This window comes from Rhea pennata, chromosome 2, assembly GCF_028389875.1.
Source record: "Rhea pennata isolate bPtePen1 chromosome 2, bPtePen1.pri, whole genome shotgun sequence".
NCBI classification, from domain to species: Eukaryota; Metazoa; Chordata; class Aves; order Rheiformes; family Rheidae; genus Rhea; species Rhea pennata.
Genome location: NC_084664.1, coordinates 39,338,381 through 39,351,500, shown reverse-complemented (window position 1 = coordinate 39,351,500; position 13,120 = coordinate 39,338,381). Strand labels below are relative to the sequence as shown.

Genomic DNA, 13,120 nt, shown 5'->3' with positions numbered 1-13,120 from the left:
TTTTGGATATGTAGCATATGTGAATTCCAAATATGTTTCTCATGACCTTTGCTTTTCACATCAATCTGACTTACATTCTCTAGAATTACTGTAATAAGCAGAAGATTTATATTCTTATGGTCTTGTCACTGGGGTGTTAATGAATGGTTAGGAAATGGAGGATAGTTTATGTATCATTTCTGCTTAGTTCTGACTTTTTAAATTTTAGGAAGAACATTTTTGTATCCTTTGATGCATGGGCTAATAATGCTCTGTTAGAAGGAAATTTTTGTATATTAAATTCTTTCAGTTTTATCCCACTGCAGAATTTATATTTCTTGTCCCTGTAGACTCTTTCTTCTTCCCTAGGGAAGTACAAGAAGCAGAGAAAAGTGCCATTTAAAAATCCTATTTCTTAACTGAAACCCGAATGGTTTCATCTTCCCTCTATCTTTGTGACTCGAGAGGAACCTTTCCTTGCTACTTTGTCCTTATTTTACATGACTCAGAAATAGACTAGTTTCTTCCAACAAACTGAAGGCCATAGAGATGGGTAATGGGTTGTGTGCTTTCAAAAGTGCATCAGTTCAGGTATGTACAGCTTGAAATATGATTCCTGTGTTGAAACACCTGTGTAATGCTTATCTTGTAGCTAAATCTGTCCTTTGAGACAGAGTTTGTATAATCAGCTCATTGCTGTTCCCTGTATTCATAGCATTGGGTAACTTCAGTGAACATACACTGGCCATCTCCAGTACCAGCTCAAGAGCTACCGATAGTGTGTAACTCTGCTAAGTGGTACTATGCACAAATTGCATCGTCCAAAATACCCTTCTGGTAATCCTGAATCCTACAGACATAATGACTGTGCCCATAAATTGGTTTGCATTTATGTTCTCATAATAGCATTGCAGGACTAAGGAAGTGACAGTACCTCTCAGACTTAACCAAGTGGGTCTCCAGGAAGAAATATGCCAGCCAAATACATTGCAGGCAAACTGGACCAATTTACTTATTCTAGGAATTGGCATCTGAGACAGTGACCATTCAGTTCTTCCTAGTACAGAGGCAAGTTACCTCAAACTAAAGGATGAGTAGGAAGCTGGACTGTTTTGAAAGGAAGGCCGACTTTGTAAGGAGTTACTAATTAATGTACGTTACTACTGAGACATTTGAACCTCCTTTGAGTGTAGTCACACTATTTAGAAAGGTAATGTTCTTCTGAGTGGTCATTTGCCCCTGTCCTTTATCTGCCCTCACTCTTTTGTAGGAAATGGCAGAAAGGAGACTGGCTAAGCAGCTGCGTAAAGAACTGCTGTAAGGTCCAGACAACTCAAGGTAGCTCTCACAAGCACGTTCCTCCACATCTAAGGTTTATTAAGATACTTCTTCCCCTACTCCTATTTTTTCCCCTTTGTTCATCTGTAGCTATTTTGCTGTTAAGAAGATAACTATTGTCTTACTTTCCTCTTCTTACGTTCCTTACTGTGCCTCTTTCTCAGGAGAGTCATTTTTAATACTGTGGCTCTAATTGGTGAAGAGTTTTGTGTTAGCATAGCTGCTCAGAGAAGTTAATTCTGCAGTTTTATTGCATTGCTAGGTAGAAGCAAGGCTGGAGTATTTAGAAAGATCTCTGTTTCTCCCACAAAATAGATGTAAAATGCTGATACGGATTCCAAAACATCAAGAGCTTTTTAGATCTTTTCTATAGGTGTTCCTAGTCAGGGGAATGTTTCAGCCCAGGTATGATTTGTAATTTTATTTACTATGTGTTTAATAGCATCAGAATGAACTTTTGTTTTCTGTAGTCAAAACCAGGCACTTTCGCATATCAATGTAGTATGTGAAAGTGATGCTAAATGATTTTGTACTCTCAACTTCTCTCTTCAGCATCCAACTATGAAAGGGCAAGAAGAAGTGGAAGACTGGAAATGTGTCATAATACAAATATGTCCATAATAACATGTATTTTATATAGAATTTCCTGCAGGCTATACTCTCAGAGCAAGTGGTAGCAACGGATAGAAAGGGGGAAAATGGATCTTTAGTATTGGTCGCAGGATCATTCTTCAGATGAATAAAGTTTGAATTTACTTCTGTGGTTAGAAAATGACCCTTTTGGAGTACTGTTCATTACCTAGAAGGATTACTTACCTAGATATGCTCTCAGTTTCTTTTCAAATCATTTCCATCCTTAAACCAAAAAAATCCCACCCAAAAACCTTCACTCTCAAGGGCGTTTGCAAAAGAACAATACAACATTTATTTCTTTAGCACATTGTAGTGAAAACCGTCTCTGGGAACTTAGCTGACTGCTTTGTTTTCTGCATGTTTTCAGTGCAAACTGAACTCTATTTTATTTTTGTTTAAGTATTTGGATCTGAGAAATAGATACAGTCATGAAGCAAAAGTTAAAACAGCATCAATGGTTCAGCTGTTTGTGATCTGCTGTGATAATATTTATTAAAGTGCATTTTGTTAATGTTTTGTAAGTGTATATAAAACAAGAAATGGTAAAAAATAGGATATACTGTATTTTAAACAGCCTGGTGTGAAGGGGAACATCTGTTCCTGGTTAAGCTTCTTTCAACTTGTGTTCTTTTGACTAAGCCGTGTAAGAGTGATGTTGATACACATCTTCCATGAACATTGCAAAACTATTTTCAGGGCTCTCCCAGGAGCCTGGTTGTGCTTTTATAATCCTTTGCCCCCAGCAGCTTTCCGGCTCATCCTCTTGACCAAGATAAAAATAGATGTTATAAAGTATGTAGTCCGTGTTTTCAATGATACCACTTCTGTCTGGTGGGAAAAATAAAAAATTGCTTTTGTTTATAACAGTAAATGTGATAATATCTCATACTGTGCTAAAACAAAGTATGGGCAAATTATTCAAATTGTAATTTTGGCAACAAGTAGCAGAGGGCATGACAAAACAATGTGACATTTTAAAAAAACTTTGTTTTATAAAAGATAAAGTGTTCCCAGCAAATTAAACTTTAAGTCTGTAAGTTTGAGACTGAGTTCTTAACATTTAAAATATTCCTCTTGGCCAGTAACTCCTGCTTCTCCCCCCCCCTCCCCCCATTGTTTTGGACAAAGATGCACTAAACCAATGTGTTGGTTTTGATTAGCATCAGTGCTAGCTGATCACAAACAAGGAACAAGAACATGTTTCCTCATGTTCTACAGAGAAGGCTGAATTATGTTTGTCCAGCTAATATTGTTGTTAAATACAGAGATCAGCCATACATCTTTATATAAATCTTTATTTAAAATAAATCTATAAATCTTTATTTCCTCTTGCTTATGTTCCTCCGTTAGTTTAGGAGCTTCTCTCAAAAGATTCGTGTGCCACACATTGCCTGCGTTTTAAAACTGCAGTGCAAATAACTGTGCTCCGGAGCAAAGTTTTGGGACATAGTTTGTACAGTCTCTTGCAGATCACTGTTCAGCATATCAAGGCTCTGGGTTGAATAAGCATAGGATGACTGCTGTGCAGCAGTTTATCCTAGGCCTAAAACAAATTTTAAGGAGTAAATCTTAGATTGTGTGGGTACGTTCAGGAGTTTTTTTCAGCACATAGGACAAGGACGGCAGGACTCAGGTGTGCTGTGATAGCTTTTGGGCAGTTACTAGAGTCACTAAAGCTCTGTAGCCTGTGCCAGCTGATGTTCTCCCTTTGCTAGCTCTGTGGAGTAACAGATAAGATAAAAATTTGAAAAGAATCATTGCACGTGAGGCCACAGAGCCAGGGTGGTTCCCAAAGCTATCGTCTACAGAGACAGTACACAGACAGTAGTAATTGCACTGCTCTGCGCTGTGCATGTAGTGCATTTATGTTACCCTAAGAAATGGTTGGATAGATGAAGGAAACTGGTGAGGAATTTTGTAATTCAGTTGTTTCTCTAGTCCCCTTCTTGGTTGTGGTAGCAGGAGACATACAGCTTGCTGTAACTTAATATCTCTTGGCAGCAATACGTCAAGAGCCTGTCTTCTGTGGTATTCAGCATAGCAGTTGGTTGCAGTGGATTCTGGCTTCAGTACCAGTTCCCTGTTCTGCTTGTAGCTTTCAGTTCTCATCTGAAGAGTATATTATCAACAGGCATGTTTTAAAACTGTAGAGCTCACTTTCTTTTCCCTGTTCAATGCCTTGGTGTGCTCTACAGCAAATACAACAGGAGCTGAAGGTGTCCAGTTAATGGTTCTGTTGGCTGGGCCATGTACGGCAAAGCTGGAAAATCAACGTGTATCTGATTCTTCAAGAAATTGATTAGATTTTATTTTCGTTTTTTTTTGGGGGGGACTCTACCATTTTGTCTTGGATCTACTAACTTCATGCTAATAGCCTTACCTGAATCTCCAAAGTGGTAAAACTCTGGACAAGGTTTCAAATGGATGTTTCAATGTCAACATTGTCAACAATACTGTGTAAAGGAAGACGCTGTGGTTTGGGATTATGGTAACATTTTTTAGTGCACTGCTCCAGTGTTTTATCGCAGATGGTCTATTTTAGTGTAATTGAAACTGAAAATAATTGATTATTTGAAAGTCTGAGTGGAGAGTGGGATTTGACTTTCTAAAAGCTACACCTATATTTACTTATATTTGCAAAAGCATGAAATATCTTTCTCAAATTCAGAGTCAAATAGGTCAATGCAAACTGGAAAAGGATAAGAATTTATGAGAAGTAAAGGCCCAAATGACAGAACTTCTCAATCAGAAAGGTTATGGGGTCTGAACATCTGCAAATGCTGCTGGAGAGTTTCGAAGTAACAACATAGAGAACTGTTTAGCAGATGCTGCTTTGTTGTTTGATTAGTAGAATTATCTTTTTTTGTAACTTAGAGATGCGAAAATGCCAAAGATATGGTTCTGAGTTATTTAGAAATAACTAAAACCTTCCTTCAGACCATTAGTTAAGCTTAGCTGGTTTTAAAATAAGCAATGATTTCTTGCTGACTGTTGTTGTCTTCCCAGGAAGGTGCATGTCAGACCTGTAGAAAACATCAGAGGCACACGAAAAGCCTCTCTTAATTTTAAACATCTGTTTTCAGAATGAGCAAATTAAAAGGGAAATGTTCAGTCCTTGTTGATGCAGCATGTACTACTGAATATTAATGAAGGAGGACACAGTTGGAAAACTGCAGTCTAGAACAGCCTTTTCCAGTTCCTCTCCTTGGCATACAAAACTCCTCGAACCACAAGATAATGTTTGTTGCCTGAAGATCCCTTGTGCTATGTCTGTTGTCAAAATAAATCTCTTTAAATTTTAAAGGAAGGTAGAAAAACACAGTGATCTTGTTTCTGGTGCACGTTACGAGATCTAATGCTTCTAACATTAGTCTTTAGAAACAGCAGACAAGTATTTCTTTTATTAGCTAAGACAGCGCATGCTTGGTTTAAAAAAGTTTTAGAAGGCTTTGAGCAAAATTAACCCAGCTGTTGTTTCAGAGGCTGTGTATTTTCCCATCAGTTGGACTAAATAGCAGTACTCCTTCACTTAGTTCATTACAGAGCTAATTGTTGGTCACCACTAGGCAATGTCTTTCCTTGATCCAGATGCATTTTTGTTACCAGTGTTCTTGGTAAATTATTTCTCTCATTTGTTTTCGTATTAGTAACAATCCCACCTAGCTGGTTGCTACCATTTTTGTATTAAAAGAAGTAATACATAACAAGCTTATGAATAAAATGATTGCTCCTGATGACAAAGTTCTGAAGATATTTTTATCTGGATCATCAGGAAGTGTAAGCCTTGAGACCATTTAGGACTTCTGTAACCTCAAGTGTCCTGATGGCAGTAGTAAAACTACTTTTACTCTGGATGGATGCCAAAAACTTCCAGCTCCTGGCATCCAAGAGTTAAGAGCAATTTATAACACTTGTCTTATTAAATCAATTGTTTGAAAATCCTTATCCAGGAGAGAGGGTTTTGTTATTAAATTGCTCTGCTGCAATTCCCATGTTTATTGATGTAGGTGGAATATATCCTGAACTTGCTGGAAGTGATTGACTCGCTCTGTGTCATCCCATGGGAGAAATGCACACAATTGCATTGCAAGCAATTACAGAAGCTGGCAGAGGTATATCATGTTGTTCAGCACAGTATCTATACCTTGGAGTTTCTGAATTTATAATACTATCCTGGTCACTGTAAATAGGAGATTATTTTGGAGCTCATAATGCAACAATAAGCACAATCACAGACAAAACTTGGAATGAACTTGCCAAGTGTCTTTATTCTAAATAGATTTGAAAAGAAAAGCTGTCTGTACCTGTTCAAAATGACTTTTCAGTCTGTAATGTCCAAACTTCTGCCATGGTTGTGATGCGTATAGTTTAAAAACAAGTAGTTTTCAGAAAAGAGGATTTCATCATTCAGCTGTACTGTTGCAGAGTGTAGTTTTCTAGATCTTTAAATTAGACTGTCAGCTATTTTGTTATTAGATGGGAAGCCTTCAAGAGAACTAGAAATGGTTAAAAAGATGGGCCACAAATTTGCTACGTGAGCCTAATGTCTAGTGACACTGCTTTGTGCTGCTGCTTGTTCCTTTTTTTTCCAAATGCAGTATAAAAGTAGTGGTCAGTCACTTATGAGATAAACAATAACAATTCACAAATGTTAAGAAATGTTAACATTACTGTCTCCAGCTAAAATTCAATTAAGGTAGTGACATCAGGGGTTTGACACAGTGCTTGTTCCAATTTCTACCAGATTTAGTGGGAGATTTGATATTTGTTTCACAGATAGCGAAGGCTAAACCTGTCATTTTTACCCCTCAGGGAAAATGCCAAGTTTCTAATCAAGCAAATTACAGAGATGATATTAAATTCTGTAACTACCTCGGCCCTCCATACACGTGAAATTTCACCTCTTCTTTAAACAGATTCTATTTTTAAATTGGCGTAGATCCAATTTGATACATGCCAGTTATAAATTGATTTAGATGTACCCACTTAGGGATTTACCCAGATTAAAATAAATGAGTTAAGTTCTGTTTCTGTTGTTAAACGATGCCATCTTTTGTGTTGGGAACCTGCCCTTTTGTTTGTGGTCTATGTCATCCCTGAAGCACTTTGTTAGGCACTAAAAATGTTTCTGTTTCTATCCAGGAAAAGAACCAAAGAATTTTTTTTTTACCTTGTTGGAATTTCCCTTTTAAAGAAAGTCCCAAGCTCTAAAGAACAATTAAAATAAATTAAAAAAAAAAAAAGAATAAAATAATTGAAATTACTATGGGGCACCAAGTATAAGGACATTTTTATTTTAGCTTTATTCTGATGTGGCAAATGGTGGAAATGCACTTCTTTGGCTTTTTATGCGTTTTCCTTCTCGTTTAGTACTGCAGCTGAAGAGGAGGATCTTTTGCCTGTAGTACTCTGGACTGGTGCGTAAGGACAACTGCCTGTGATGGTCATTCCATCTGCAACGTGCCCTGCGCGAGCCTCTCCGAACCACGCTCTTCCCATCAGCCCAGTTCTACCCCTGCTTTCTCCCATATATTTCCTTCTTCCTGCTTCCACATATCTCATTTGCTGGAGTGTTTTTCCCGCTGGCTGGTGTTCTGCTTTGGACGCAGTCGCCTATGTGCACCAGCATTGGCTGCCTTAGCCTGTCGGGGTATTGAGGTCCGGGCTTCTGGTTTGAGTCTGGGGGTCTTCGTTGTTTCTTCATAGCAGCTCCTCTTTCTGAGTAAAGTTGTAAAACGAAGTGTCTCATTATGTGCCAGAAGGTTTTACTTGACGTCCCTAAAGCTTTTTGAGTGAAGTGACGCTGTGTCACTCCTCCGGTGAGGGGGTCCGGCACTAATGTAAACTGTGTCATATTCAAAGATGCAGTCAGTCACCCTGGCCACGTGCAGAGCAATAGCAGAAGGAAACTGTGTCCCTCTTCATCGTAATTTCCTTGGAGGCACTGCCAAAGATCTACCCTGGCCTTTCAAGAGGAGCTTGTCCCTGGTAGCCTCTCAGGAGTGTCTCTGAAGGCTGCCTCTCTGGCTTGACTTCGGTTCTTACGCACGTGAAGTAATCCTCCTAAATTTCTATGCAATTTGGGGAACTTGCAAAAGTGCATTTCTTCAGCAAGATCTTCAGGGACAGCACTAGTGAGGTTTGCTTTATTCAAGAGCTAAGCTTCGGCTCTCCTCCCCCTTCACCCTACCTCAGTGCCTTCAGAGGGAACTGCTGGCATTCAGGCTGTAGTAGCCCATAACCTAGCTCCATCCTGGTTGTGGATATTCTTATCGGGGTATTGCTTGAGCTACCTGAGCTCAGACTGTCTTACTCCCTTTCATTCTGCAAAGAGAAATAGGACTTTTAAACAAACTGCAGGAACAAGGTGTGGTAGTAACAACAAAACTTAGCCTTGTGTGTCCTGAATCCATCATATATTTTAAGTTAATAGTTTTAAATAATGCTGGATGATGGGCAACTGTAACCAAAGTTAAGACTAAAACAACGACTTTTTCATACTCTGAAAAAGTAAGCCTCTGAATGTATGAGGTATTTTTCTGAACTGCGGTTACTGAGTAGAGGCAGTTGTAAATATATCAAATACAGGAACTTTAAATTTGTACTGGATAGGAAAATTCATTTTGGATATACAAACAACTAAAATTTTGTACTATTTGGATTCTCAACAGGATGCCTAAAAATCAAATTGCCTGTATTTTTAATTTGAAAATGTTAAGGCTTCATTTTTAATTTCTGCTGAGGGCTAGCCCCTTCATGTTTTTATGGAAAGTTGGAAAGAAAGACTGTTTGCAGCTGCTGATACATGACTTTGCTGTTCTGAAGCTTATATTGTGCTATTGATGTAACATTTCCTGCTCTTTTGGCTTTATTGAAAATAACAAGATGCTTGATCCTCCCTTATGTAATCCCAAAAATTTGATATAAAGATTTAAATAAGATAATATATCCTATGTACTGCTGATTAATTTGTTTGAAAAGGGCCTTGAAGGTGCATTCAGTTTTTCCAATATTACTACTGCTGTAGTATTAGACAAATACAGCTTAGACTGTCACTCTGTCCTTAGTTCCTCCTCTTCTGCTTCTGAAAACAAGAGTGCCTCAAGATCAGGTATTTCTTAGAATAAATACGTTTTTTCTTCCAGTGTGCCAAGACTGCAATGCACAGTAGGTACAACAGCTGCGAAAGCTGTTCTCACCCAGATCGCAGCGTGGGAGAGCCTCGTGTGGGTTGACATGCAATGTTTCAGGACCAATAAAATTACTTTGCATGTACTATCCCCAAAACTCTTAGCAGTTACATTTCTATAATTAGCTGCCCTGCAACCTACTGAACAAATGTAGTTTTGATTAGTGATGATAAATTAACTGAATTCGTAACAGTATCTGTCAAGGACTGTATAAAAAAGTATTTGTAAAATTGCAACAGGAAGTAGGGCATTAAGCATAGTATGAAACTGTCTGTCATTGACATTCAGTTAAACCTTGCTGAGCGAGCCAGCTTTGTACTAACTGAACTTCCTGTGTAGAAAAACATCCATTTGATAAGGATACTGTTAGTAGTATTTTATATGGAGGTTGTTATCCCACCTTAGTAGTAGGCTTTGCTGAAATCAGCATCTCATGTTCATCAAGCTGAACACCTGCAAAGAGTGCTGCCTTATTTCCTGGAGAACTGTGTTTAAGTTCCTGCCATTGAAATTTTAAGAGTTAATTTAAAGTGGAAAAAATAACAGTGGTTTGAAAGAGGAAGTTCTTGTTGATCAGGTATCATCTGTAGGTTTATCTGTATGTTCAGAACAGCAACACGTTGCCAGGAAGTAGATGATTCATTAAAAAAAAAAAAAATAGGGAAGATGCAAAAGTGAGTTTCCTCTTTAAAAAAAAAAAAAAAAAAAAAAAAAAAAGACTGTACAAAAATATTCATTATTCTGTTCCCTCCCTTGTGCTTTCAGACTAAAAATTCAGGTAGAATTCAGTAATTTTACTTGCTACTGAAAAAGCCTGAGCTGTTAGCCTTATGTTCATAGTGAACATAAGCTGAACTTTGAAGAATAATTGGGACACTTTAATTTTGTAGAATTTCAGGGTTTGCCCAGAAAGTTAAATTAGTCTTTTATTCTCAAGGCGTTTATTCTTGAAATGTTTATGTGTTTAAACTTTATTATATGAAGAGCACGTGTTACACTGGAAACCTTTCCTTTGCTGTTGATGATTTTGATGAATGGATCAGTGGATGCTCATGTATCTTCCTGAAAGTCTGGCTCTTGCTGCAGTTTCTCCTCTGTTTCAGGAGTGTGAGGCTGGTGGCTCCAATGGACGGCGCCTCAGAAACACCAGCTCCGTGTAGCAGAGACTTCTCTTTCTGTTTCACCTCAAACCCTCCGTTAATTCCTGCTTTACTAACTGTCATTGCTACTAGCCCAGTGCTTTTCTTCTGAAGATCTTTAATGATTTGATTCCTTCATTTTCCTCCTATACCTAAAATTTAAGGGATTAATTCAACTCCTATCTTTTTATTTTTTTTTCTTCTTTGCTCATCTTGCAACTCTTTTTTCTATTCTGAGAGTTCTGTATCTTCCCAAAAGCAATGTACTGAAATCACTTTTTATGCGCTCATTATACGAAAGTTTGTCATTCATGTCTCAATTCAATATAGGGAAAACAAAAGCTGTTGTTATAGTAGTACATGTAGCAAAGGGAATTGACGAACATTTCCTTGCATAAATATTATAATCAGATCACTCCTTATACAGCAGAAGATGTAATATTACAGGTCCCTGATTTCATAAGGTTGATATTCAAAATTCATTTGAGTAATACCACTTCTGTTAATTTAGCATAAGTAAAATTTGAAACATATTTTACCCTGGTGAAGACGTGTGGAGGCATTTTCTCTTTTTTTGCACTTTCACATGATTACAGACTGTTTAGGGAACTTGTCATTGTGCTTAACTAGAGTTTAACGTTTTATGTAAATATAACATGACAATTTCCTGTGGTAGTGGACAAAAGTAGTAAAAGGACATTCTAGCTCCCTTGACGGGTGTTATTTTCTGTATTTCTGTGTAGTAAAGAAAGCTTGCCTGTTATAAGCTAATCTTCTTTGATTTGTAGATACAAGATGCTGCAAGTCAAGGCTTGAAATTTGTTGGAGTTATACCTCAGTACCATTCCCAAAAGAACTGCCTTGTCAGCTGCTCTCTGACACCCGCCAGTAACAACTCTGTGCAATCAAGAGATAATAAAAACATTTCAAACTACTCCGAGGATCATGCTTCACTGGAGAGCGAGAAAATAGAGGGCGTTAATGGATGTGACACTCTAGCAACCAGTGAGGAAAGCGCTGACCAGTGTGCCACATACGGGGAGGATGGGAAAGGTGAAGGACAGGCTACTGAGCAGCTGAATTTTAAGTCTGCAAGGCACGGTGAAGAACAATTTGAACATGAGAACCCAAGTGGAAGAGAAGCAGCCGACAAGCAGAATGGAGTAGCAGAGAGTGAGACACCGGCACGAAGTTCAAAACCCCTTACAGGCAGTAAGTATTGTCATGACCTCTTATACATAAAAGCCAAATTTAAGATTCCCTCAAGTATGTTCCTAGCACCTTTGGGGGCTTGCGGTTGGGTGAGGAACCTACCATTGCAACAGAGTAGAAAAGATGCCCCAAATGCACCACTTACCCTGCTTTTCAGCGTGTTCACAATGACTGAGAATAAGTCAGGTGGCAGCTGGAGAGATGCTGTAAGCAGATGCACCTTTGTTATGACTAGTTTGCATGCCTGCGTTTAAAGGCTTTTATCTACTCTGCAGCTGAATTGATTCATTTCTGTATGTGGTGCCAGTACCCTGAGAGCTCTTGATCTTCGTATCCTTTTTGTCCATTGAAAAGAAACCCTGCTAAGTTTTTACAGAAGTTTTTGCAGCGATGGAAGGAAAAATCTCAAAGCCTTATCATGTTTAGGCCCATTGTAGCAGATGAACAGAGAGCAGAAACTAAACCAAATCAGGAATGATATGAACGTATGTGACCCGAACCTTGAGTCTGCTGGTTAGCCTTGGGTCAGTGCTAAAGTTAGAATTATAATTACTGGAAAGTAGTGGTTATTTTTGTTAATCGTTCATGTTTGGAAATTTACAATAATGATCCTTCTAATAATGATGCTCCTAGTAATTTGCCTTCTTCTTCTCTTATATTTTTGGAACATTATTCTTCATATGCCAGTTTCTTTCTCTGATATATTTTTCCCCAGGTGTGCTTCTACTTTAAAATACAATTTTATACCAACTAAAAAACAGTTCTCTTTGCAAGTCTCAAAATAACCGCCTCAAGCTGTTAGTTTCTGGGAGGTTACTGCAGTGGCAGGAATTGTAGTTGAAAATAGAGTGTAGCCTAGAATAATTTAGAAAATGAAAAGTCAGAAAAAAAGTCCTTGTCTCATTCCCAGTATAAACCTCAGAATATTTTTCTTTCCTATATTTCTATAAATCCTAGAAAACATTGTGTACATTTATTTCTCTTACGACTTTGCGTACTTTCCTTACAAGCTACAAGTCTACGTAAGGAAATTCCATCAACATTCCTTTGAGTTGGTGCTGTCCTTGACTTTATCCCTATTCTTTATGTTTTACACAGATTCATTCAAACAGTCCTACCCCTTTGGGGATTTTTTTATGTAGGATTGCAAATGCCTTTACATGGCCTCTCTGCTGGACTATTGTCTTGATTTCCGTTACATTTTGATGCAATTAGGTTTTTTTCTCATCAGATTTCGATCAAACTCTAGTAACCCTTCACTATAGTTCCTTCAGTTTTTGTTGAGCAAGAGGACAGTCAGATTTGGTCAAGGCATAGCTATTATTTGAATAATTTAGTCTGGTTTGTGCAGATTCTTGCACATTGTAGAACTGCTCCTAGTCTTGTAGTTCTAGAACAGTTATCTCCAAGTCAGTTAGACCAGTTCCGTCTCTTTTTTTTTTATATGCTCTGTCTTCAAGACCATTCACCCAACAAGTTTAATTATATTTTGATGCACTTTTTCTCCACGCTGAACATTGGAAATACTTCAGCGCAGTTAACCATGTTTTTAATATTTCTGTGTAGTGTGAAGCTGAACCACCACAAGCATTCCCTGCTTCTGTCTGCCTACGGCACCCCAGGATTTGT

General features: G+C 38.0%; 1 protein-coding gene across 2 annotated transcripts in view; it reads left to right on the top strand.

Moving 5' to 3' along the window:
• RFTN1 (raftlin, lipid raft linker 1) overlaps window positions 1-13,120 on the top strand; it is a 96,401-nt gene that overhangs the window by 56,121 nt on the left and 27,160 nt on the right. For both annotated transcript variants that reach the window (XM_062569292.1, XM_062569291.1), the window contains exon 5: window positions 11,068-11,491. In XM_062569292.1, the coding sequence (XP_062425276.1) occupies window positions 11,068-11,491 (424 nt within the window). The remainder of the gene's footprint in view (window positions 1-11,067; window positions 11,492-13,120) is intronic.